Source organism: Meleagris gallopavo, chromosome 1 (genome assembly GCF_000146605.3).
Source record: "Meleagris gallopavo isolate NT-WF06-2002-E0010 breed Aviagen turkey brand Nicholas breeding stock chromosome 1, Turkey_5.1, whole genome shotgun sequence".
NCBI lineage: Eukaryota > Metazoa > Chordata > Aves > Galliformes > Phasianidae > Meleagris > Meleagris gallopavo.
The window spans coordinates 130,323,167-130,350,705 of NC_015011.2; the positions used below are offsets into that span (position 1 = coordinate 130,323,167).

Genomic DNA, 27,539 nt, shown 5'->3' on the forward strand with positions numbered 1-27,539 from the left:
GATACTCCACCTGTCGCTGAAGCTGACACATTGTGTTTAAAATAAATTAAAATTCATGTGATATAGAATAGGAAATAAAGTGTTTTCAAGGCTGCATATGTTAGTAGTTAAGGAAGTCACCTGAAAATCTTTGCTTCCAGAGCTCCTGATGTGAGCACTGTGTGCAATGTTCGAGTCATGTCGACCGCTGAAGCAGCAGCTGGAGCAGAGAATCCAGCCCCAGGAGACATGCATGAAAATGTAATGCTTGCTCTTCTTCCCTGGCTCTATCAGTCATTTAGTGGTACACTGCTACATGGTAGTGTCCCCTCCAAAAAACTCAAAGCATGACATTCACAAAGTTCTTAAGTGAGGACAACTATCAATCCATGCCTTCTCTGTGAACGAGCCAAGGCATCCTGAGCTGTTCCAAGCTTTTCTGCCATATAAAGAAATATGGTATTTCTTCTGCTAGTAGAAACACCTCAAGTTGTTTGTCAAACAACTTTTATATGGAGGTTTACTTCTGTGATGCCCAAAGTAAATTGTTGTACAGAATAGTTTATTCTCACAAAGCACACTACCAGGAGAAAAAAAAAAAAAAAAGGAAATAATGTCACATTTCAATAATTTTCACTTTTATGCTGATTCACTTATACGTATCCATTAGAAGGCAGAAAAGGAGGGACAAACTTACAAAGTCATTTGGTGATGATAATTTACATTATTCAAAAGACTACACAGGTCAGTACCTTGGTATCACTTATAAAGAATTTCAAGTCTTAAGAAGAGGTTGAAATCAGCAAGAAAGGGGAACAGAAAGAGAATAGACTTTGTAATCAGACATTGCATGATAAGTACAGGATATTTTACTTGCTGTGGGACACAAACCCTCTTTTTTTTACATATCACTGAAGAGACTACTTTCATGCATAGTCAAAAGGAAAAATGAGGCTCAGTACTTTGGAATGCTCTCATGAAATATTTTTTGTGCTTTGTCTGTCCCCCAGAAATATTATCAATGAGACTCCTGGAGAACAGCCTGTTTGACAGCTCAAGGTCATACACTCCCAGCTGCAATTTAAGATTGGTTAGTAGCTGGGGAATAATTACTATCCTAATGAGTTTGATTCTTCTATCTGAAAATATCTGCTTTAATCTTCTTAATAGTCTCCTGAAATTAACTGTATGAAGAAGAAAGAACAAAGAAGAACAGATTAGATCAATGACTTTCCTCTATTTTGATGGAACTAATGCTTTAGTACAACAGCTACAGCAGACCGGAGTCTTTAGTTGTTCCCCAAATCCTCTTGAAAACTGAAAGATGACTCCCATATACTAGACATTCCCTGTAGACAGATCTGACAGGACTTAATGGTAGCTAACTGTCAGCAGCTTCTAAGAGCTTTTTTATTACTAACCCATTCTTTCAATTAGTTTTTAAAAGATGGATGAAATCAGAACATAATTGAGATTTTTCAACGTGAACTTCTGCAGAAGAGAATTATTAATAATATGAGCATGGTAAACTTATCTAATCTAAACTACGTAAATGGAATTATCTTTTATTTCCTACTTGAGGTTGTGAAGAAGGTTAAGTGGCATTAAATACAAAACGTGAGACTAGAGAGACTGTGAACTTCCCCTTCCCACACAACATTAACAGAAAACATGTAGGGATCAGTGTGGGTGGGGCAACTGAGTGTAGCTCTGAAAGAGAGTATTAGAAGTGAGGTTTAAAGTGGGACCAGTGCCTATTTCAGTCAGACTGGGAAAGTGTCTTTTGGGTATTTCTTTGTGTAAATGCAGTTGTGACAGCCATTTTCTCTGGATTATTCAGTGTCAATCAGCATAGACTATAATTATTGTATTAACAAGGCAATTCATTAAAACTTTGATTAACTAAGTGTTCTACTTTAACACCAATAACAGAACTGTAATAACTGTACTTATCTAGCTAGAAGCAATCTGAATCTGAGGTTGCCATTTACTTCCCTTCCCTTCCCTTCCCTTCCCTTCCCTTCCCTTCCCTTCCTTTCCCTTCCCATTGGAGATGTGATGTTAAACGATTTTTATGCATCAAGCACTACTGAAGGACATTTGATATTTCAGAGTCCACCCAATGAAGTGCGTTCAATTTACAGATCATACAGACCAGCTAAACAGGATTTATGTAAGAAGTACATTTTGGAGTTTCTGTCCTGCCCTATCATGAGTCAGAAAGAGAATGTGAGAGTGCACGTGGGCTTGGTAAGGTACCCAGCTGGGCTTTGAACTTCTGATACAAAAACTAAAAAAGCATGAGTATTTTTCAGGTACATTAATTACATTTGATCCCTGAGAGTTTTACTTTTTACATAACCATCAAACTACTCTCCATTTTTTTTTTTTGCCATTTTCAGAACACTTGGAAAGCACCTAATTTGGGATGTGTTATGAGCCATCTGAGATTTCAATATTACTTTGCTGATTTGCCTAAAGCAATATCTGACACACATATGTACATAGATATATGTATCAAACGAGTAAGTCTGCAAGCTTCTGAAAGATGCCTGGCAGCTGTCTCCTCATTTTGCACATAGGTGTTATACAACATCTTCATCGCCTTCACCCAGATGCACAAGTATGAAGAGATTGAATCCATTGATATCCTCGCTGGCTTTGCTCGCTTCTTCGTTGTGGGACTGGGTGGCATGCTGTTCGGCATTGTCTTCGGGTTTGTTTCAGCCCTCATGACTCGATTCACCCACAATGTCTCTGCTATCGAACCCCTGCTGGTCTTCATGTTCAGCTACCTGTCATACTTGTGTGCTGAAATCCTTTACATCTCAGGCATCTTGGCGTGAGTATTCCTTATGCCTTCCCAGATGCTCTCTTGGGGAAGGGGGCAGTGTTTCATGGAGGTGGTTTACTTGAGATTGAGGTTGTACTAATATCAACATTTTCAGCCTGTGGCCTACAAATTGTCAGTAAACAGCTTCTAAGTGGTCTGTAAGTGCAGTGATAATTAGGAGAAGCAAGCCTACACTCAGTGTAGGCAGAGATGTACTACTGAGGAATAGATATCTGTGCTGACTAATTTTTTTTTATTTTTGCCCACTGGAAAAAAAATCTTGCAAACTGTGAGTATGATGTCTGCTGTTGCCACCAGTTGACAGTTTTCTGTTCCTCAGAGCATGAGGGAACAGTCTACCTCTGGTAGAACCAGTTCAGTGAGAGAATGGATTGATAATAGACTTGTGTATGTCTAATGCTTAGCCTTTACTACTAAGCATTCAACACTGGATAAGAATAGAGATGAAAAGTAATGAGTGGAAACTTAAAAACTTAGGAATGTCAGGGTTATTGCTCTTGCGTATAGTTGTGAAAATCATTTCTGACATGATTTATTGGAATTACACTAGGTTTGAGTAGCATTACTGGAAGAAGAGAAAGGAATAGGGGGTAAAGGTGAGAGACATTAGGGTAAGACTGCTGGTAAGGAGATTCAAAGGATTCTGCACCTAACAACTCTTCAGAAGAGGGAAATGTAAAGAACAGGTCACTTGGCAAGGTGGCAAAACCTGTAGCTAGTGGTGTGAGATGCTATGGAGCTCACTGATCAGCTAGTGGGTGGCTTTGAGCTCATGTGCCAGTAGAGTCTTTGTGGATTTTGGTGCTCTTGGAGGACAGGAATCTCCAGAAAAATGCTTCCTGTTGGAGGCAATCCAGTTGACAAAGGTAATAAATAAAATTATGTGACTGTTGAGGTATTTACATCTGCTCATTTCTACCTGTCAAACTCAGGTTTGGTTAGCTTCAGAGAAAGACTGGCTTTGTGCTAACTCTGGAAAGCCAGATTAGAATATTATCCATATTAAACAACTATTTAGATAGGAGGTGAGTTTCTCTGAGCTATGAGACAAAGGAATTGAGTCATGGCCTCTGTTTTGTGTCTCCAACATCTTTGCTCTTAAGTATCTGAGATACTTAACCCTAACCCTAATCCGAAAGTTAGGGGGGTGAACAGGATGAGACCTACTGCACAGTGAGCACTAATACCACATGGGCTCTTTCCTACCTGCACTGCCCAGAATACTGCTTCCTTGCCTACCCATTACACTATACTACACAGCTCTATATTCTCTTACTTCTGATTTTCATTAGGACACTGAAATTGTTAGTAATAAAAAATGTTAATATAATTGGGATTTATTATTCTTACTGCTTCATTAAGGAAATTATTGCTTGTTTTGGGGATGGGAACTTATTGTCACCCTTCTAAATTATTGAGGAATTCATTCATTTCTCACTTGTATCATGAAAGTTGATTATGCATGTGTCTCTGAAAGTCAACAGTATTAAAATTTAATGCCTAATGGCATTGCCTTAGAATGTCCTTGGACCTGCCCAGTTCTACCAGAATACCCTTGAGATTTCTTCAACAGAAATTAAAAGAACAGAAGCTAGATAAAGGCTTATTTAATGAGCAGTCAATATTCTCCAAATTTACAAGTTTGGAAAAATATCATCACAAGGAGCCCCCAAAGACTAAATAATATCAACAGGAATTAGATAGATGATGGAATATATTATTAGCCTTGCACTAAATCTATCTAATTATCTACAGCTGTAGAAAATTAAGGAGATAAGAGTAAATTGTTCAGTAGTCCTGCTTGAAGACTACTGCTCAACATGAATATGACAAGTGTCTGTGTTGGGTCATGGCTGATACCTCTGAAGCTGGCTCTAGCTTGAGTAACAAGGACTAAAGAGGTGGAAAAAAATTCCTTTCCTTCCTTAGGAGCATTTCCCACACCCTGGTTAACTAAAAGGAACGAAGGACGTATCTATAAGGTAATTAAATTTTCCCCTGCTGTGCAGCAGTGGACTTCTATGGGAGGAGAATTTCTGAAGCTTGTCCTGGTCCTGCTGATTTGCCAACCAGCTGGCAAGGACTCACTGGAGTCTTTGACTCCTGCATAGAACTACAGCTGTGTTCTCCCACCAGCACCTCAAGGCAAAGATCAGTCACAGGCAGGTTATGTCCCTCTAATTAATACAGTCACAGCCTGGTACAAAATTGACTGCCCTTTGTTTGATACTCAAACATTTGATGCTTGGTGATTGTGCATTATGCATTCAGAATAAAAAGGACTTTGAACAGGAACGTGATATCCTCATTTCCCCTCAAGGGAAGCTGACTGATTTGCTTCCTTTTTCCTGTATACAAAATGGATTCATAAAGCTGAATGAAGTTCTTTTACTAAACTGACATAGCTAGCATTATTGAAGAAGTAAAATGCTACATTATACTAGGAAGGTTAAAATTTGATAATGAAGACTATAAATGCATTCTCAAGTTGCTATTAAATCAAAAACAAACAAACAAACAACAACAAAAGCAGTTTGTGGTTGATCTCTGATGTTTTACCTCCTACAGGATGACAGCATGTGCAGTGACTATGAAAAAATATGTAGAGGAGAATGTTTCCCAGAATTCCTACACGACAATAAAATACTTCATGAAGATGTTGAGCAGCGTCAGCGAGACCCTGATCTTTGTTTTCATGGGAGTGTCTACAGTGGGGAAAAATCATGAGTGGAACTGGGCTTTTATTTGCTTCACTCTGCTTTTCTGCCTCATTTGGCGGACACTGAGTAAGTCAGTTTTTGCAGACAACCTGGTCTGCATCTCTGAAAGAAATCTTTCGGTGCAAAGGTGTGTTAGAAAAGCTGGTGCAGACTGGTATAACCAGTTTAATAATGAATTTAGTAGGCACGCATTACAGACAACTTCATTTCACAAATCCACACATGCAGAAAAAGAAGGAAAAACATCAAACAAATCTTAATGTCAGTTTTCAAGCACAGACTATATGATTAGGTAAGAATAGAAAATATTTAGCAAAATTGAAACATTGCCATGATTATACCTATATAGAAGCAGACATCTTAGTTAACTATATGCCTGTGGATAAGTGGGCTTCACAGTATTTTCATCACATTGTGTAACTATTTAGCCAGCTGCCAACCAGCACCCCAGGTCCTTTTCTTCTAGGCAGATTTCCAGCTGCATTTCCTCAAGCTGATACTACTGCATAAGGTTGCAATCCACGCTATACTAATGATCTTCACAAGTCAGTTTGGACACTGAGGTTTTAAACCACTAGAAAGTAGTGCCTATGAAACTATTCAATTTCTGCACGCAGTATTTTCCTGTCCCTACAAAGGTCTCCTACTTCCTCGTCTATGCGACCATGATTCCTTGAGCATGGGCAGAGGATTTCCTAGAGGATGTTACAATAGCTGTGGGACACCATTTCTCATCTTCTCCTGATGACAAGGATGGGCCAGCAGAAACTTTGAAAAGTTGAGAAAGACAGAATAGGACGACAAGGAAGATGAACTGTGCTCTTTATAAAAGTACAGATTTAATGTATGGAGCTTTCCCTTGGCAAAGGTGAGGAGCCAACAGAAAGTATGTGCATAATAATTGGAGGACCAGTGGTTCAGAGAGACCAGTACATCTGATGTTTTAATACCTGTCTACTGCAGATCTTCTGATCTAGAAAAGGAGACAGACAAAGCATTGCTTATGCACTGGAGAAAGTGTTATAGGCCCTGATACTCATGGGAGACTTTAACTATGCCAGTATTTGTTAGAAGGGCGATATGGCTATCCAGGAGTTTTCTGAAAAATGTTGAAGAAAATTTCTTGATGCATTTGTCAATGAGACAACCATGAATCATGCTTTGTCTTTTCTTCTACTCGCATAGAAGGAAGGAACATCTGAAGATGTGAAGATCAAGGGCAGCTCTGACTGCAGTGACAATGAGACTGTGAAATATTAGATCCTGAGAAGTGCAAGCTAGTAGACAAACATCAGGATTACGGCCAACCATATCCTGGGTTGCATCAAGATAAGTGTGACCAGCAGGTCAAAGGAGGTGATTCTGCCCCTCTACTCTGCTCTCATGAGATCCCACCTGAAGTACTATGTCCAGTTCTGGTCCTCCAACACAAGAAGGACATGAAGCTGTTGGAGTGGGTCCAGAGGAGGGCCACGAAGATGATCAGAAGGCTGGAGCATCTCCCCTACAGCAACAGGCCAAAAGAGATGGGGCTTTCCAGATTGGAGAAGAGAAGGCTCTGGGAGGACTATATAGTGGCCTTGCAGTACCTGAAGGGGGCCTCCAGGAAGGCTGGAGAGGGAATTTTTGTGGGGAAATGTGGCAACAAGACAAGGGGGAATGACTTTAAACTGGAACAGAGTAGATTTAGACTAGATATTAGGAAGGAATTCTTTTCTGTGAGGGTGGTGAGACACTAGAAACTTTGGCCAAGGGAGGCTGTGAATGTGTTCAAGGCTAGACTGGATGTGGTTTTGAGCAACCTGGTCTAGTGGGAGGTGTCCCTGTCTATAGCATGGGGTTGGAACTAGATGATCTTAAGGGTCCCTTTCAACTTAGACTATTCTGTGATTCTATTATTCTGTGATTCTAGAGACATCCCTCAGGGCTCAGTGAAGGGATCAGCATAGCTTTCATTAGACCTGGAGAGTGGAATGGAGTGTACACTCAGCAAGTTTGCAGCTGATAAGTTGAGGAGAGTAGTCAATATAATGGATGGCAAGGCTAGTATTCAATGAGAACTGAACAGACTGGAAAAAAGTTCTGACGGAGAGCTCACAAAGCTCAGAAAAAGCAAATGTAGGGGTTGGCATGTTGGTTGCACTCACTCTATGTACTAACACAGGCTGGAATTAGCTTTGTAGAGAAGGACCTCCCTAGGTAGACAGCAGGCTGAACAAAAGTCAGAAGTGTGCCTTTTTGGTAAAGAGGATCAACTGCATCCTGCACTTCACTAGGAAGTGTGTAGCCAGTAGGCCCAAGGAAGAATTTCTTCCTCTCTTTTCAGCAACAGTAAGAGTATTAGCTGTGCCTGGAGTGCTGTGCTCAGTTTTGGACTTCCTGGTAAAAAGGTCATGGATGAAGTGCAGTAGAGGCTGCCAAAGTGGTGAACACTGGACATACAAGAAGAATCTGAGAGCTGGTTCTGTTCAGCCTGAAAAAGAGGTAGCTTGGAGTAGACCCTATTGATATCTACAAGTACTCAGTCAGAGGATAGAGAAATGATGAAGCCAGACTTCACAGAGGTGCATTCCAGTAGGATAAGAGACAACAGACACAAGCTGGAACACTAAATACTTTAAATTGAGAGTAGGAACTAATTTCTTAATGTATGAGTGCTCCATTATTATAAATGCAGCACAGCTCTCAGACCTTGAATGCATTCAAGACCAGATTGGAACTCTGAACAGCCTGATCTGATTAGATTTGCTTTGAGCAGGAGTTTGAACTAGATGACCTTCAAAGTTCCTTTCCAAGCTACAGTACTCTGAGTCTGGGACCAAGTAAGTGTTGGCACTGAGGATCTGACGTTCAGATGATATTTTGTAGAACTCTGAGGTGGTTCATTCCAAACTCAAATAGAATAATAAAGTAGGAAGAAATATTGGTTTGATCCTCAAAGTTGATAAAAGTTTCAAGATCTTTGAAATTCAAGACCTGGAGGAAGGTGATATGACTTGTGGGCTGACAGCAAAAAGGCAGTAATTATTAAATATTTTCTTGCTAATTTTGGGCAAAGCATAGTCTGTACGTTTTTAAAAGCTTAATTTTGGAGTCCATATAGAAATATTCTTCAGACAAAGACAGAAAAATTGCTTTTGTAATATAAAAGTCACTTTTCTGCCACATGTTCATTTATCTGTTGGACATCTAGGTGAGTGCTAGAGTTTTGTTGAGGAAGGCCAAAATATTTGTCTTGAACTTGCTTGCCAAAATGACTGCATCATTTTCTCTGTAGCTTGAATAAGGTAAAAAGAATTGGCCCAGAGGTGACACCTCACATAACACAGTTTCAGTGTGAGTAGCTGATGTCTAGCATAGTGTAGTAGGTTTGTCTGTCCAATATTCAACATTTATTTCTGCAGCGTAACAGTTTGCACAAAATCATAAGACATGTCTTACGATAAAGAAGATTAAGAGAAACTCAAGCAGTTCACTAAATGTACTCTATAAAGCAAAAACTGCAGTCCTTATACAGCCACAGACTGTCTGATTGACTTTATATTAACAAGGAAATGAAAGCAAAGTAATAAACAGAATTACAGAAACAATAAACTGGGGGATTCAAAATTAAAATGCTATTACTTTCTGCCTTTCAGTAAACCTGTCCACAGGACATGTTAATAAATAACTGTTCAAACACTGTGGGCAGATCATGTGCAGAAAGCAGGAAACATCGCAAGGGAAAGCACACGAAAAAATGTTTTCTAGTGGTTTACCTCTTTTTCACATCATTTCAGAGAACTGTGTAACATAAATATAGGAAGTAAATCTTTTCCCCTAATCTCACTTCAAAACCCATACGTACATTTAAAACTTGAAACAGTTAGTAAATATACTCTTTTTCTAAGATATTTTTTCACATAAGGCAGATACAGCAGTTGATCAAAGAGAACTTACAAGAACCAAAAATCAAAAGAAATGTCTGTCAACAGCATCCTGGGACAAGATGTCGTTTTGCTTTAAATATTGTCTTTTCCTGCTTGCCTAATAGTGATGCTTTTTTGTTAATTTGTTTGTTTTTGTTTTTGTTTGTTTTTTTGGTCTTTCTAGGTGTATTTGCCCTCTTCTACATTAGTAACAAGTTCCGAATGTACCCTTTCACCTTCAAAGATCAACTCATTATTTCCTACAGTGGTCTTCGAGGAGCCAGCAGCTTTTCTCTTGCATTCTTGCTTCCAGTGAAACTTTTCCCAAGAAAAAAATTGTTCATTACTGCTACACTTGTAGTTATATATTTCACCGTGTTTATTCAGGTAACTATTTCTTAATGAGTTGCTTTCACATATCTGAGGTGACTAGTTTATTCCACTTGGCTTACAGTGCCCTGCAAGGAGGAACTGGATCTTCTGGATGTCCCATGCTCTTTATTTACACATACAAAGATTTCATACACTTTAGAGTGCCCATGGAACTCTACAGACTTGTGGTTAGGCACTTAGATCCCATCAGAATGTTTCAAGAAACCAGTTTTGTTGTTCAATAAACCAGATTCTCTATTTGTGCAATAGGGAATTGAAAGCAGCTGCAAATGGTTTCGACATTAAAAAAAATAATAATTTCGAAAATATTGAAGTAAAAAGTTTCAGGATTGTAGGGACCTCAAAAAGACAATGTTTTCATTCAAGTGAAGTTTTTTTTTGTGAGAAATTTGACAAGGAGTCACTTACCTTACGTAGTTAAAATGCCTTGATAAATATGATATTGATTTTAAAAATAGCCATATATATATATATAAGTTTTTGAGTTTTAATCCTCTTCTGGTTTAACCCCTAATTACTCTAAGAGAAAAAATTTCTGACAGATTAAAATAAAATCCATTTGCTTGTTTTCTCTCTCTCTCTCTCTTTTTTTTTTTTTGGTAAAGTTTATTAACATTTTAACATTTCAACTCATTTTTTTCCAAATGCAGGGAATCACAATTGGACCATTGGTCAGATATCTGGATGTTAAAAAGACCAACAAAAAGGAGTCCATCAATGAAGAAATTCACATGCGAGTAAGTTTTTGATATCAGTTGCTGGTACCCTAAAAAGAAGAAAAGAAAGGGTGTTTTAACTCTGGATGCAGTTTAGAACATTTGGAGGAAATCCTAGGCATAATATTTAAAACATGATTTTTCATTTGAACCCATAATAACTGTCATATTTGTACCATAACAATCACAGCATAGTAGATCTCTTACATCTGGATATTGTGACTGTGGCAAGAAGGACACATAAAAGTAGAATTTATTAAATGCACTTATCATCCTTTCCAGCTAGATTTGTCAGATATCTTTGTTGTCATCTTTTGATTGATTATAAACACACTGACACCTTCAAAGTCTTTAATAAAATTTTACTGAACTGAAATGTGTCGAACCATTGGTCTGCAAATTTCACTCCAAATTATTCTGAATAATGGTCTTTCTCCCTTTGCTTTAGCTCTCAAGTTACCAATATACAAAATAACAAAAAACTACTCAAACCGATAGTAGCACTAAACAAAATATAAGTACATGCTTTCCTTTTCACAGTAGGGAATATGTCCAAAATTAACAAAAATGTTGTGCCTTAAACACATTCAAGGACACTGGCAAAATCAGAAAATCTCAACTGATTTCAAATTGAGGTGAACTTAATTCTTGCTATTTCAGCTTTTACACTTAACTTTGAACAAAACTAAGTTTTGTTTAAAAGCAAAATGTATGACTATATGTATTCAAGAATTGGCCATTTTCTATCTATTTATTTCTGTAATGCTGGAAACACAAACACAAAAAATTGATGTTTGAAAATTCTGATTGTAGTGATGCTGTTCTCATGACAATAGGCAACATCATCAGAGGATTTGCAATCTCTAGGTAAAAGTTATAGTGTAGAGTACCTGCCCCCATGCACGTGGAAGGATGTCACATAGGCTGAGAGGAGACTTGAGTGACAAACCCAATAATTTAGGTTTTGATCATAGTAGACAAAAAAAAATGCTGCTTGGATGCTCAGTACTGTTTTCTACCGGGAACAGTCCTTTACATGGGTCTGTGTTTTGCTAGGTGATGGTAAGATGATGGTATATTGACAGAATTACCACTTCAATCAAAATATTGACACAGCAGCCAAGCACAGCACCTGTGACAGTGCATAATGGGATACTGGACTTGATTTTTAGATGTTTTCAGAATTAACTCAACCTCCCCATTTAAAAATCTCAAAATCTTGTCAACAGTTGCATATTTGTGGTGACACCATTTTTTCATAATGGCCACTTTTTTTTTTCTCTAGTTGATGGATCACTTGAAGGCTGGTATTGAAGATATATGTGGACATTGGAGTCATTACCAGCTGAGAGATAAGTAAGCATATCTTACTCAGACTGTTACAATAAAATAGCCTATCATCTGTGATAGTAAATAAAAAAAGTAAATAAAATAAGAGGTCCATCTTATGCCCCACAAGGTGAAAAATAGCATGAAAATATTTGAGATGTTCAGTATCTCTTTTTAAAGGTGAACTCCTGAATAACAAATATCTCTTGGGAGTGCAGTGCCTATATGCTGTCTGCTAAACTGCTTCTGCACAAACAGCGAGAAAATGAACCCTTCTTAAAGAAAAACACAGAAGATAAACTCATGTTGCAGGCATCAGCCTGTGTGTACGCTTTGGCATAAATCTTTGATCTGTCGCAGTGCTTCCTTAGGATTTAGATTGGATTTGGAATAGGGAGTGGTGTTTCACCGCCTCTCTCTTTAAGCCTCTTTGGTAAATATTATCCTTTGTAGGTGAAAACGAATTCAGTAATAGTTACCCATTTGTTCTTACAGATCTTTGTACTCAATCAGCTTTAAATACATAGAATGTAATATATATAACCCTGAAGGAAATAGTGGAATATAAGTATCTATTAGCACAAGTTGATAGTTTCAAGATAGTCTTTACTCAGAAACCTCAGAACCTTTGATAAGTCTTCTATGAGCAAGATAAGGTGATTTTTTTTGAAACTTTGTGGACCCAGGCATTGCTCAGAAGAGACCAACCCAACATTCTGAGCCGCCTTCTTCCCCAAGTGATTGCAGTGGTCATGCTGGCCAACACCTCAGCATGTGAATGGAGGTGTAGAGACATACTCACCTTCCTTTTTCTCAGAAGCCATGGGCTAAATGTTATCCTTTAGGCTTTGCTTAGACTTCTGTGCCTGAGTCCTTTGGCTTACTTTTCAGCACTGGAATCCCTTAATCCAGATTGGTGTCTGCTGGCACATGTGGCAGCACCCATTATTACGACTGGGTTTTTCCCTATGGGAGTGAAAAGAAGGCTAGTTTACATATAGTTCTTGTCCCATCAGGGTATGAGGATGCAGATAGGGCACATACCTGGACCTGGATGCCGAAATGTCTTTCTGGTTCTCAAAGCTATCCTCTGAGGCCACATCAATGCCTGTGCAGCCAATAGGCTGAACAAATCACTCCTGAAGCAGTAATTCCATTCAAATAACTGTATTTCCACATTCCAGTGAGAAAAAAGATTTATTTCCTCTAGAATGCATATCTCGGCAACTATGATAATTTTGTCCAATTTTTTTTCGTAAATGTAATGTTTCAGTTCAGAAGCAGAATCAAATAGCACATTGTATGTGAAAACATTTAATGTAAGATAATCGTATTCACTAGATTTTTCTCTGTAGCTTTAAAGATGCCTAGCATATGTGTATCAGAATTAATTACTTAAGAGATAACACTCCAAGTAGCTCTCTGGTACACAGAAAAACATAAAGAGCTCCATTTCCAGTGGAAACTTTTATATACCTCTCTTTTATATTAAAGTATAAAGACCAGATTTTAAGAAAAGAAAACGTGCAAACTCCATTGCTTTTTCTTAGCATTGTGGAATGCATTACCTTGCTGTGATAATATATTCCTTTGATAGAAAGCTGTAAGAGAATCTGCTGCTGTGCTGATAAACATCTGCCTGAAAGGACATACCTGTTCCAAAACACACACATACATTCACATTTAAATTATGCCAGACATTAGAGATATTTTTCAATCTGCAACATGCGTGTACATAGCACTTTGAGGTCCATTCAACTCCTCTGACATTCAGAATACAAAGAAATATATTTTCTCCGCTCTAATTGTCAGGATTCAAAATTATCAGCAGTATAATGCTGCTGATACAGTATAATACAGGGGCATTTGGAGCATTATTGGTGGCTGAATGAATAGGCCAGGATTACTGTAAGAGCAGCTGCTGCTGTTATGCTCTGTTAGAATACAATGTTTGTACAAAAGCATGGAATCTGGCTACATTCTTTTCTTACAAATGTGGTAGGGTTACATGCAAACACATTCCCAGCCCTTTTTTTTGTTTGTTTTGTTTGGTTGGTTGGTTGATTGTTTGTTTTGTTTTGATTGCAGCTTTACTCTTTCTTTTGTCCAGTGGGTTTCACAATCTCTATGAACCAGCAAACCACACCAAATTTGCCCCTAAAAGTCTTTGCTCACTTGTACTTCAGGAGTCCACAGGTGCCTCCAATTTGGATTCAGTTTCTACTGCCGATTTATATGTGTGCACATTTGAATAAACATCAGCTTATTTCCACAGAAATAATAACAACAACAAAAAAAAACCAAAACAAAACCCTTTTCCTACCCTTTATTTTGGCATCTCTTTTACAGGTTTAAGAAGTTTGACAATAAGTATTTGAAGAAAATCTTAATTCGGGAACATCAACCCAAATCCAGCATTGTGTCATTGTATAAAAAGATGGAAATAAAACTGGCCATCGAGATGGCTGAGAATGCCATGAAAATTTCAGAATCATCCACAGCTTCTTTACAGTGAGTATGGGATTCTTTATCCTTTGCAGACTAAGGACAGGATGGAAGGAGAGAAAAAAGAGGAACCTCCCAAGAAATTTTATGTTTTTAACAGAGAAGTAAGATAAAGACAGTAATGAGGAGAGAAGGTATTTTTTGGGCCAGCACTTTGGCACTCATCTTATTTGCACATTGATTCTTTGTTCATAGAGTGAAAATTAAGAATAATTACCTTTTTTTGTTCTTTCCTTTCTATATTTTTCTTCAGTGATGGGCAGTTTGGAAAAGACATCATGAGTCAGGTGTGGAAGGGTTTTGCTCATCACTGCCAGCTGCTGAGAGAAGTGAAGGAGAGGATAGAGGAAAGGCCTTCATTCCACTATCTCAAGCAGAAGAGAACAAATTTCCTTCTAGCATTTGCAGGTTTTTTTACTTCAGATTTCAGTCCCTCAAATTTTCTTATATTTTGGTACTTCTGTACCCAGCATTAGCCAGAACATGGTTGCAGAGAAGACAAGAAAATGGAAAGAAAAACAGGAGGGGACACAGAGAACGCTTTCTGAACCTTACTCTGGATTTTCAGCAGGGAAAATAAGGAATTTACCTCAGTAAGGTTTCCTCATTTTCTCAGTACACTAAATGAATACTAGTTCTCCCAAGGCATATGCCCTTTCATTCTGCAGCAGCCTTTGGCATGGCCCAGCATATCTTCTTTAGTGAATGCTCTTCTCACATCACCCCAAAAAGCTCAAGTAACAACTGGAATTTAAACTAAAATCTCTCTTAAAACTGACATAATCATGTCAAGATTCATCTACTTCCTTGAAACTGAAGTCAGCTTGCTGTGTAAGACCTAGCCCTTCTCTTTCTAAGTCATTCTTTGCCAAATGGATCATATTAAAAGAGATTGTGTGACCACCAGGCTCCTTTCTGTCTGCTGTATTCCCTTAACTGCTCTGAGTCTAGAGTAAATGTGCAAGGTTGGTAGACTGTCTATGGTAAACAAACCATTTTCCTTTCTTTTCTTGACAGAAAGAGAAAATAAGACAAATTGCTTCAGATTAGTTCAGAAATTCTCTCCTGAGATAAGTATTCAGATATTCAGAAAAATATTCTACAAGAAACAGCTGATATGATAGACTAAGATTTTGCCAGCTCTACTTCAATCCGCGATGTACAGTTTTTCCTACTGAGATAGCCTTTTTGAAAATAAAATGTCACCTTTAAAAAAGGTGTAGCTTTCCTGTAGCTTGGAAACTTTCTGGTCCTTGGGGCTACAAGAGTGTTTCAGGAAAATACAAGCTTTCCCTACTCTGTTCTTCAAAAGTTGTCTAGTGCCGAGCCCTGGAGGAGACAGGATACTGAGCTAATTGGATCTGTGGTCTGAGCCAATGCCGCAGTCCTTAAACCTCCGTTCTTTTGAGTAATTAAGTAAACTTGCCTATGACTAACATGTTTCTGAATGAAAGCATGTGTAAATAGTTTTATTAAATATTGTGTCTGTCCTTAGATGGGATACAAAAATCTGGCCATGAGCCAGTAGCAATTTGAAGCCAATTTCCACCTCATACTATATAAAGCAGTATTTGCAGTGCCACGGTAGTGAGAAAAATGATCAGCACTTCTGGCCACTTCTGTCATGTTAGAGACACATGGGGAAATACTCTATAACAATCAAGGCAGATGTCCAATGCTGTGGATTAGCTCTGTGCTCAGGTATTGAATTCAAGTGGGTGGGAGTCCTGGAGGTGAAGTTAGTATTCAATATGCACTAAGCATTTTCAGTGTGAACTGGAGAAATGGAAATAGAACATTAAGTTATGACGGCTTGGAAAATATCAATCTTAGAAATAAGGATTTTAAAGGCAAAAACATAACCAAGCAAATACAATTAAAACTGTGTTTTTATGGTTGCATTCTGGGAAAATACTCCTTATAAATACCCATTAGAGAGATGTTTCATCTCTGACATTTTATTTTTTTAACTTCAAGAGATAGGCTATCAGCCTTCAAATGACTTAGGGCTGGTCACTTTTTCTCTAATGGCATGTGGACAAGTATGCAACTGGAAATGTAAAGAGGTAACCTGATGTCTTCTGCTGGAGTTCTGCTCATTATTTCCTGCTGTTTGTTCCCACCTTCAAGTTGCAAAGGCCTAGTGGAGACACTGGGTGAAATGAGGATCAGAAAGGTTATTCCCTATGACATCAACATCGTTTGTATCAGCTACGCTTATTCAATTTGCTGTACAAAAACAATCCAACGCTGTGTTCTAGAGAGCAGTACGAGTTAACAGGCTGATTGCCATTAGTCCCCAAGGGCTGTGCTCATGTTTGCTTTCACAGTTGTGCCCGAGCTTCTCAGTCCCTGTCTTGTCCAAAGTGACTGCAACTAGGGGCCGCTGAAAGACTAGTTTACTTGCTGTGGAAAGTAGTATACATGGGCTGTCCTACAGCCTGGAATATGCCAGACTCAATATGGGAGAAAGGTGCATTGAAATTGCTCACGTAAGCCTGGGAATTTGGAAACATATCTGGATCCTCTCAGTGTTATCCCTGAGAGCTGGAAGCAAGTAAAACCTATCCAAGCAACCAACTAACCAACAAATCAAACAAAAATGTTAGCTGGATTGAAATTAGGTGTCGGTGTTGGTCTGTTTTCCCTGCTGGTAAATATCTAGGTTTGTTGTTGCTGGTGCTGGGAATTGATCAGTGTCAATCATATATAATTTGGGATAGATTTCTTGAAGCTGAGATAAGATTTATGGTAGAATTCAGAAAAAGAGTACTTTTCTTTCCCTCTGTCTTTTTTATTATAGCACAAAATGTGGTAATCTTGTTAAACTAGCTATGATTGCAAAATTCAAGCATTCAAGCAACATTCAGATGATTACAGCATATTCTTAATTAAGTTTCCATCTACCTTCCTTTGCTGTTAAAATTTATTACAGAGGGAGTAAAAATCAGGTAAAAATCAGTACTCTGTCAGTACTGTACATTGATAATAATCCATTCTTTAATTGCACAGTTTGCAGGCAGAACTTTAAGGACATCACTTAGTTGAGAATAAAAACATGATAAAAGTTTAAATAAGAGAAAAGAAGGAAAATGGAGAAAGGAAAAAAAAAAACAGAAACAAAAAGATGAACTCGACTGATTCATCCTGGATAATGACTTTCTTTTTTCTTTTTTTTTATTTTCTTGGGAACCAAACACTGTCTCTCGCACAGACTGATTTAGTAAACCCAGTTAACGTTTCACAGCAGCTTTCATCTTTGTTTTGCTAGTGAAAAGGCCAGGCACTTACAAATGACTATGCACTTCTTGTCCCAGTTTGCTAAAAAATGCAAAGATTACTATCTTTTAGGTAGTTCTTTCATTTTAAATAGAGAAATGGGCACAACACCAAGGAAACCCTACATGTTCTGCTAGCCACAGAGCAGATCTCTCAGACTTTTTAGTTAAGATGTGCTTTATTTCTTAAGGAGGAGAAGAGGAGTTAAAGCCAGCAGGATAGCAAGGCCCAGACCTAATGAAGAACAGATTCAAACAGAGGAAGAAACTGAAATGCCTTCCTGTTGGCTGCTCAGTCCAACATATGGGTAGTTTCTGAACACCCGTGTGTATTGATAAAGCTCAGGAAGGAGTCAAGCCTGTTGTAATTCATTCAGCTTTGAATGATTTTGTGGCAACACTGCTCACTGAAAGGCTCTTCACAGTCTTAATGCTGAAAGCAGATCATGCTCCATTTGATGACAAGAGCATTTAATCGGCTTAATATTGTATTTAAACTTTTTTTATTTACAGGCACTGTAGAAACCGGCGTGATAACAAGCTCTCCCCTGGAGAAGTGGAGTCCATGAGGAATGTCCTGGCCCATAACCTGTACCAAGTGCGACAAAGGGTGTGTGAGCAATCTGCTATCATGCAGTATTTGCTGACTGAAGGCTTTTGTTTGCCCTCCCCACCTCATGGCAAGGGTGATGGTAGTGGTGGGACCAGCAGCAGCTGGGCAGAGAAGGCAAGGAGTCTTGCCTGATTGGAAAAATGGAAAGCGGGGTTTTCTACAAGCTCTGACAGCAGTGGGAAAAGCCAGGAATATCCAGGAGTGAGCTGTAGAGGTCAGGCTTCCCTCGCTGAACCTGCAACTCAGAAACAGCCTTTGAGGCTGACCTTCCAACCCTGGACCCAACCCCATGGGTCCTTGCAGGCACCCATGGCCTGTAGCCTGCTCCTGCTGAAGTCCACCCGTCCCTACAGCCACGTGTGCCACCTGCCTCACCCTGTAGTTTAGCCCGTGTATTTGAAGCAGCAGGCACAGACATGTTTTATGTGTCGCACCAAAAAGGTATAACACAGCTTCTCAGGGACCCAGCACTCCAGGTCTGGGAAGTTGGGCAGGTGCCTTGCATGTCAGGGCAGTAGATGGTCGCAGACGGCACTGGCAGCTGCTGAGGAACCCTGGGGTAGCAAGGCTTTTTTTGGGAAACAGGATGGCAGGTCACCAGCAGCCATGAAACTGCAGTGCAGAGGTGGTAAACATCATGTAACTCAAAGTCAGTTGGGAGGCAGGCTGCTGCATCCTCCCTCTGTGTGGGAGTTGCAGTTTCCCCTCGCCAAAGGAGGAAAAAAGAAAAATTCCACATCCTCTGGAGCTTTGTCTGACAGGCTTTTGTTATTCCCCTCAAAAATAATACCTTAGTGGGGATTTGTTTTACAGAAATTTGTACAGATTCTGATGCAGCCCAAGACATCCTATCTACTTAATTCAATCTTGAACCCAGAATATGCAACTGTTCAACTGAGTGATCTCATGCAGTAAAGAGTTGGAGAGGATATATTACAGTAACCTTGAAATTATGCAGATAAACTAAGCTAACTCGCGTAACACACATTAGCTAGAAAACACTATGCCCTGCTATTTAAATATGTCACTATTAATATGATATTCATTCTCAATTTTGTTTGATTTGCCATGGCCAATTATCCTTATAATATTAATTTCTTATCTTTCCAGTAACAATTTGCATATATGGCTGCCTTCATTTAGATAGCTGAAATGAACTCTCTCTCTTCAAAATCAATTACAATAATGACCATTAGTGCCAGTCACTTCCTATGTGGCATTGAAAACTCTGTGCTTTGGAAATGAAAGATTGGAAGTAAAGTAATACTGCTTCTAATACTTCATTTTAAACTTTGAAGGCATGGGGATACGTTGCCCTGCCAGAGCAATTTCAGAAGGAACCAGCTCAAGTGAGATTTAGACTAGATTTTGCACTTAAGTTTCTCATCTTAAACTCCTCTGTTAAACTTTTTTTTTATTATTTTTTTAAGGCAGTGAATTATTATCTTTTCCTCTGTTTCACAAGATATTAGCAATAAATTAAGAAGCTTATCCTAAAAAAAAAAAGTTCAGTGTTAGGGTAATATTGAGGTGTAATATTAAGGGATTAAGTTCCAAATATGGAAAGCAAACTGAGCTGTACATTGCTTTCAGGAGATACACTCTAAGCATTATCTTTACATCTCAACATATCTGCAACTTGCTCTGGCTCAGTAATATTAGTATCAAAGTTCAGAGATGTGTTAACAAGCTATCTGTTTCCTGAGACCTACCTCAGATCTGTTACTTCCAATTCCATAACCAGAAGAGGGCTGAGAAAGGGAGGCCAAGCTCAGAGGTGCTGACAGAATTGTGCAGGTGGATATGTTTTATGGTGCACTTTGAGCTGACATGAGTCTACCAAAAAGGACATTGAAATCATAGAATCAAGGTTGGAAAAAACACTAAGATCACCTCATCCAACCATCAATCTACCTCCACCATGCCCACTAAACTATGTTCCACAGTGCCACATCCACATGTTTTTTGAAGACTTCTAGGAACAGTGACTCCACCAGCCCCCTGGGCAGCCTGTGCCACTACCTCACCACTCTTTCTGAGAAGGAATTTTTCCTGATATCCAACCTGAAACGCACCCTTGCTGAGCAGGAGCAAGGTTAGTGTGAGGCTGCCTTTTTGCTCACGGTACAGAAGAGACTCTTATCAAGTTGGTAGTGTGCCCTTGGCCATGCTATCTTTGGTCTGCACAGTTTCTCCTTATTAACATCACATGTGCAAAGGGAAACTAACAGGGTGTGTTTTTTGTTACAGGCGCCATCATACAACCGCCACAACCTACCTTCCAACACCAGCGAGAAACAGGCCCAAGAAATCCTCATCCGTCGACAGCACAGCCTGAGGCAGAGTTGCAGGAAGGGGAATAGCTTACCTTGGGGTAGACCGGTACCTGTTATGCAAACTGCTATTCCTGTAATCAAAAAACTAAAAAGTGCCTCTGCTTCTCTGTAAACAGGGAAAGAGGCATCTATCTGTATATGCTTTTTGCAACAACTAAAGTGGATGCTCTCTTCAACATGGTCATGGAGCACCTTAGCAAAAAAAGTCCTTTGCTTAGCATGTGGACAGCAGCATTTCTTATGCCCTACCTCTCTATATCTTGGTCAGAAATCACCTACTGTGGCTGTAAGAAGTAACGTAACTTGCATTGCTTTCTCACGTACAAAATAAGAGTAAGATTTTTCTGATCAAATGTGGACATTGGATAGCATAGACATTTACAGCTGAGATAATCACAGTTCAAGAAGAAAAGTAAGTTCTTGCTGGACAAAGTTCCATTTAATTCTTAATTGTTACCTGAAATAGGATAGGTGAATCTTAGAAGAGCATATTCCTATCTTTTGACAAACACTGATTTTCATCAGAGATGAAGTTGAGTTAAACTCATTTTTGTCTGTACACAGGTTAATGCCACAAGTGTACGCTACCTCTCCTTGCCGCAGGGCCACAGTGGCCAGCCCACTAGGAAGAAAGCCAGGCATGTTACTTTTACAGGTAATGGAAATGTTTTGCGCTGTATTCTGCACTAGCAGTGAGATAATTGGCCAGTTGTTTGATGGATTTAACAGTACTCAATGAATACTCACAAGGAAGTCACTGGTCTCTTTAAATGAGCTACACCCTTCTCTCCTATCTTTTTATCTCGACTGTTTATATGGTTATGACTGTTGCAGTTTCTGTCTTGTTCCAGCACCGCCTACTTTTCTGCAATTTCCTCTTGCACAAATACTCCTGTGATCCCTGCAATTTAACACATGCATGATGACTTCCGTGTAAGCCCAAGAAAGGAAACCGTTTTCTCCAGCTCCATGGACAAAATTGTAAGCGGAGTTCTTAGGAGATTCTTATGTCACTAGCCTGATAAGGCTGAAGATGACACCCTTCCTTGCCCACATCTCTATGTCCCAGGACAGTGAGGCTGAGAAGGAGTTCCTGGTAGCACACCCACATACCATAATTCAACGTACACACACACACACACAGCCAGCCACCCCAAGTAGCACAGCACTCACACAATCACACAGCACTAACAGCCTCTTCCTGTTTCCTTTTCTGGCTGAACATGATGAAAGGCTGGTAGTGGAAAACTGTTCATACACATGCACACATGTGAACACATGGTCCCCCAACATGAACATGCACAGAGTAGATCCCTCTGTAACTGGCACTGGACACTCAGTCTTGCCCCTATCTGGCTCCTGGTTCTCCTAGTTTCCCCTTGCTTTGCACACTTGGGGCTACATGCATTCAAACCAGTCTCGCCGGTACCTTGTCCAGGCTATGGCCCTACCAATAGCCAGCCACAGATCCCATGCTCTCTCTAATCACTGATCTGGACCTCCTGGTCCACCCAATAGCTAACTCACAGACTTGATCTCTTCAGTGTATGCTATGGTTGCTCCAACATTTACTTCCCAAGCCTCTTATCCTACTGTCTTGATGATAGCTAGCAATTTTGCAGTGATGTGCATCTACACATTATGTATGAACCCCAGTCTTTCTAACTGCTATACTCAGACCTTCGTACACACATATGCACACTGTTCAGGGAGTTGCACTCTCAGGAAAAAAGAAGTAGAGTTTAACAACAATATGGACCAGACAGTCTCAATATGGCATATGGCATGGCTGCACACACATACTGATCAGCCTATGTTTATATGCCACCATCTCCTTTGTATCCCATTCTTCCTCTGTCTTTTTCTGCTCTTGTTCCTCCCCAAACCACTCTCATCCCTTACATTACTCGCTTATGATTCCTTCCCTAAATATCCTACTGTAAGTAGTGTATGATCCCAAAATACTCTCCCATGGTATCCCAGCAATTATTTCATATCTTCTTTCTTTTTCCCAGCTTGCTCTCTGTGAACATTTCTGTAGTAATTATTGGACAAACTAACCAGCTAGTCATATTACTTTTTCAGGTGGTCAGGGGTGTAGCAAATGGAATTGCCCAATGAAACACAACAGTAGTGTCAGAGAAAACATGGAATTTAGGACACTTGAATAGTCATCAGTATCTCCTTATGTAATGTCTCTGACTCCGTTCTGAGCTTTCATTGTGATTCTGAAATATAATCAACTACCCCTGAAAATCACTCTTCATTTCTGGCCAAATTAACTGGAAGAGATTAAAACCATGTTTTTAATCATCATCTTTATATCAAACATTGGATGACAAAGATATTCCATGCAGGTGCAAAATTATTTTCTTCCTTTTCTTTTTGTTTTGTTCTGAAATAAATTAAATCAGAAGAGATTTCTGTAGATAAACTATCCCCCTGGTGCTAGGCACCTACACATGTGGTGGAGGCAGAGCAGAAACCCATCTATTTAGAAGTGAAGATCAAAATTATTCTAGGGAGGGGGTTCAATTTTAATTTTTTTTTTTTTTCTTGAAGAACAAATTCTTTCAAGTTTGGTTGTCAGGACATCATGGTGGGGAATATGTGTTTTTTTGTGTCTTTCTAAAAGACTCAAATTTTTCTACACATCAGCCTCAAACCTGGAAGCCTTTCAGACACTTTCAAAGGTCCAAGTCTTGCTAGCACAGATAGGTACATTATTTGAGTGGAGTGATGAGTAAATCCTGAAGCATTTAACATAGATATGTTTTTACTAGTAGCTAGGCCTGCATTTGAGACCTGTCTTGTGATGTATTTGAATAATTAGACTTCTTGGTATTGTTGCTGACTTCATAAAACTCCACAAAATATTTTGTAATGCTCTTATGAATATCAATTATATATGAAATTCAAGGCTGAACACATTGTGCTATAGTCTCTGTACAACAAATAATTCAAAATGAACTCATCTAAATATAGTCTTGTTACTTCTTGTTTCTACTAGAGCATAAAGATTTTCCTGCAGTTAAAGGTGGCTTTTTAAAAATTATCAGATGGAAGGGAAAGCAGGGTGGGGAGTCATAAAGGCATAGAAATCAAATGCTTCAAATAATTTAGAGTTTTATTTATTCTGAAATGAACATCCGGTTACATTTTATGATTCTCTGATCTGTTGTAGAATGGTTTGGTTTGGAAGAGACCTTAGCATTCATACCACTTGAAATGCCTACAGCAGGAGGGAGACCTAGAGGTCTTTTCTGGAGTCAGCACCCTCCAGCAAGCTTGGTTTAACTTATACATAGCACAAGCAAAAATTTTAGCAAATGAGAGGACAGAAATGACTGTGAATATATAGATCCTTAAACTAACAGCTCTTCCCGTCTTTCATTAAATAAGTCATTTCTTTGGCAGAATATATCAGTCATAGTTTGTGGCACTGCTGTCCTCAACGAACTAAGTAGAAACTCTTTAAATCGGAAAATGTCTGTCCTGTCTTATTGCTCATGGGTGATTGTTATATGTCCACGTGGTCTAACAGAAGAAGCTTCTGCTGTTAAAAATTTGTGCTCCTACTCAGTGGAATTAAGTGCAGGTGCATGTCGTCTTGTTTTAGGCCAGTGATCTAGTCAACATTAAATGTAGATAACTTAATAGTTATTAAGTTGTAATAATTTTGTAAGTTTTGACTGTGTGACTATACCTAATGCCTGCAAGCTTTACAGGATCTGGTCTAATTTTATTCTTCATGTAGCTTTATCTCCCAAAACTTCCTAGATTTTTATGAATTGTTTCTTAAATTAACTAATTTGCTAGTGAGTAGTCAGACTATACGTGGCCTTAAAAAGAGTAAAAGAAGTACATTTCGTAAACTCATCAGGATAAAAGGGAGAGTTAGGGACTACTGCAGTCACATTTTTATTGTGTACTTGCAGCACTGCAAACTGGTAGGAGTAGGTTTGACACACCCAAAGTAATCAAAGCACCATAAAGTCAAACTCCTGGTTTCAAGTGAAACTGTTTTCTTCCCAGTTTTTAATAATAGGTGACTGGTTATCTTGATTTTCAGTGGTTCTAGGGTCTTTGTAGTCACTCTTTGATTTCTGGTGTGAGCTTTACAATGTTTTTCAACCATTGCACTAGATATATTCATGAAATCAGTAGCAAGTTGAAAGATACATGAAGGAATGCTCTTGTCTAAGGAAGTATGAGTTGCTTCATTAGATACAGAAAGATATCTGAGTGTGTTTTCTCAGTAGGGTTTCAGAATAGAGGCAAGATCAATAAGATCTTTTAAACATCAGCACTGGGATGAAAGTAAAGATTATTTTTAGATCTTGTCTGTTCTCTTATTCTATAACAATTACTTAAAATCTTTCCATTTCAAGATTTAAAACCATTATGTTGTACAATACTGAATACCATTTAACCGCCCTTGTCAACACCATGGTGTTTCTCTTTTTTTTCCTTCATCATAAGAATTCTGTATTTTCTTTCAGATCACCCCAGAAGTATCTCTGAGACTGGGATCCCAGTAAAGTTCAAACCCCAGCCCCGACTACGGCCACTCGTAGCAAAGCATTGCCAGGAGGAGCTGGTTCCAATGGCACACTTGGATAGATGTGACCATTCATCCCATTTGTCAGGTCGAAGAGGAAATACGATCAATCGTCACCATTACACCAGAGTAGACAATCGAGCTGCAATACCAAAGCCTCGAGGCATTGTGAAAAAACTACAGGGGTATGAGTCAGAAGAAGAGACAGAAATGATGGCACCAGCCAGGCCATTAGATATATGAGGAGCAGAGAAGAGCAATGTTTGCATCTCAAGGGCCCTTTGTGCACTGTTCCAGAGAAAATAACAAAGCTCTCATATGAACTAAACCACAATTTTCCTTTTGGGATCAGTGCAGTCATTCTCATATCACTTTTAAGTACTGTATCAAGGTACTTAGCAGCTCGAGGAAGATTTAAATTCTTATATGTTTATATTAAACTGGCTTTTTGGCAAAACAATGCAGGAAAGAGAGGAACATGATCTCTGTAGGGATTTGGGTATGGATTTAGGTAACAACAGTTGGACATATGCAGTGTTCTAGTTGAGAGCTGATATTGCCTTCTTCTGTTCTAAACTATGGATTAAATCCAGGGGAAAGAATAACAAGGATGTGGTTAAGACATGGGTGCTCAGATTGGTAACTTCAGAGCTCTAGGCAAGTTGAACCTCAGAGTAGCTGAGATGTTCCAAGTAAGAGTGGGGAAAAAGGCTTTTTTAGGGCTCCTAAATACCACTGAAGATGCCTAGAAGGGTACATAAATGAAAATAATTACTTAGTGGTCATTCTAAGCTCTTGGATATCCACCAGCATTTCAGGTTTTGGCTTTGGAAAAATGCCTGAAGTGAGTTATAGGATGGTCTGGGATTCCTGCAACTTCAGCACAGAGGCATCACCCACCTACAACATTTTTAGATGAAGAAAAGAGATATCCTAGTACTAACAAATCCAGAGAGAACTCTTCTGGGAGGGGTGCAGTTTGGAGACTAACACAAAGCTCATATTTTTCAAATATGAGACAGCAAGGTTGTGCAAAATAGACTTGTGCTTATAGCTCTGGTCTAGTGAGGCAGAGGTTTTTGTCATGGAGAAGCTAACCTCCATCTCTCACTTCCACCTTGCTGAGGGTGCCCAAATCACTAGGCTACTCTTTGCACTGAAGCTGGATCTGCACTTCGGTGGGAAACAAGAGTTGGACAAAAAGGAAAAGAGAGTCTAGTCTGACTTTGTATCCTGCTGGCTAGCAGGAAATAAAGGCTCTATGTTGTGCTGCCAGGTTTTTAGGATTGTAGAAGCATAGAATCCTCAGAGCTGAAAGGGACCTTTAAAGGTCATCTAGTCTGACTCTCCTGCAATGAAAAGGGATATCCACAAGTAGTTAACACTGCCTGGAGCCTGGTCTGTCCTAGCCTTGAATGTCTCCAGGGACAGGGCATCCACCACCTCTCTGGGCAATCTGTTCCAGTGCCTTACCACCCCCACTGCAAGAGACTTTTTCCTTATATCCAACCTGAATCTCCCCTCTTTAAGTTTGAAACAATTTCCCCTTTCCCTGTCACTATAGACCCTGCTAAAGAGTTTGTGCTCTGCTTTCCTGTAGCTCCCCTTTAGGAAAGGATAGAAGTCCTTTCTAATTCTCAATAGAAAGAATGTTTGCCTGTACGTTGCACAGAGAAGTGTTTGCTAAAAAGACAGAAATAACCAGGGGCACCTTCACTTGAGCCCCTGGCCTCCCACCTCTTCTGCTGAGCATCCTTTTCAGTTGACTCCATGCACTCGTGCTAATTTCAACAGCAGATATTCCTAATGGTAAGAACAGGGGAAGCACGAAGCTGTGGGCCTGGGATATATTAGTTGAAGTCTAAACTGCCAATTAAAAATACTGGTCACCTAGTGCCTCTGTCTGAGCTTCTTTTTGCAAGATGGAAGAGCTGTCACCAGTGTTGTAAAACTGTATGTGAGCAGATTTTAAACAAAGGAATAATTTGAGTCCAGAAGTGCATAAACTCATTCTTACAGCTGCACTAAAATCTGCAGTTGAAAAAATGCACTGAGTTTGGTCACTTTCTTCAAGTTTCTCTCTTCTATTCAAAGCTTGCTTAGCTATCCAACATGAGATCTGTAAATGTACTGCAGGAAGCAGAAAGATAAAAGATAGTGATGACAGTGACGCCTTTCTGATTTTGGGGGAAGATCTTACTGTTAAGCACTTGTCCAAGACATCTTTGAAGAGTAAGTTATGATTGCATCACATTTTGTACAATGGATTTCTGATTCAGGGGTGGTAGCATCTAAACTAACAAATTTGGAAGGCATTATGGAAGAAAGATAAATAAAAGCTTTCTTT

The 27,539-nt window shown here is 39.2% G+C and overlaps 1 protein-coding gene across 3 annotated transcripts in view; it reads left to right on the forward strand.

Annotated features, from left to right (window-relative positions):
- The window catches only part of LOC100543135 (sodium/hydrogen exchanger 4), a 33,215-nt gene extending 6,539 nt beyond the window's left edge, over window positions 1-26,676 (forward strand). Inside the window, exons 4-14 of one of the 3 annotated variants that reach the window (XM_010727997.3) lie at window positions 2,092-2,229; window positions 2,562-2,821; window positions 5,402-5,619; window positions 9,646-9,848; window positions 10,505-10,591; window positions 11,856-11,926; window positions 14,249-14,410; window positions 18,196-18,292; window positions 20,546-20,677; window positions 21,196-21,286; window positions 25,134-26,676. In XM_010727997.3, coding sequence (XP_010726299.1) covers window positions 2,092-2,229; window positions 2,562-2,821; window positions 5,402-5,619; window positions 9,646-9,848; window positions 10,505-10,591; window positions 11,856-11,926; window positions 14,249-14,410; window positions 18,196-18,292; window positions 20,546-20,677; window positions 21,196-21,286; window positions 25,134-25,435 — 1,761 coding nt within the window. In that variant the 3' untranslated portion in view covers window positions 25,436-26,676. Of the gene's footprint in view, window positions 1-2,091; window positions 2,230-2,561; window positions 2,822-5,401; window positions 5,620-9,645; window positions 9,849-10,504; window positions 10,592-11,855; window positions 11,927-14,248; window positions 14,411-14,657; window positions 15,474-18,195; window positions 18,293-20,545; window positions 20,678-21,195; window positions 21,287-25,133 lie in introns of those variants that run through there. The other 2 variants (XM_003203170.4, XM_019623180.2) reach the window with 2 other exon arrangements.
- The last annotated feature ends 863 nt before the right edge of the window (window positions 26,677-27,539 follow it).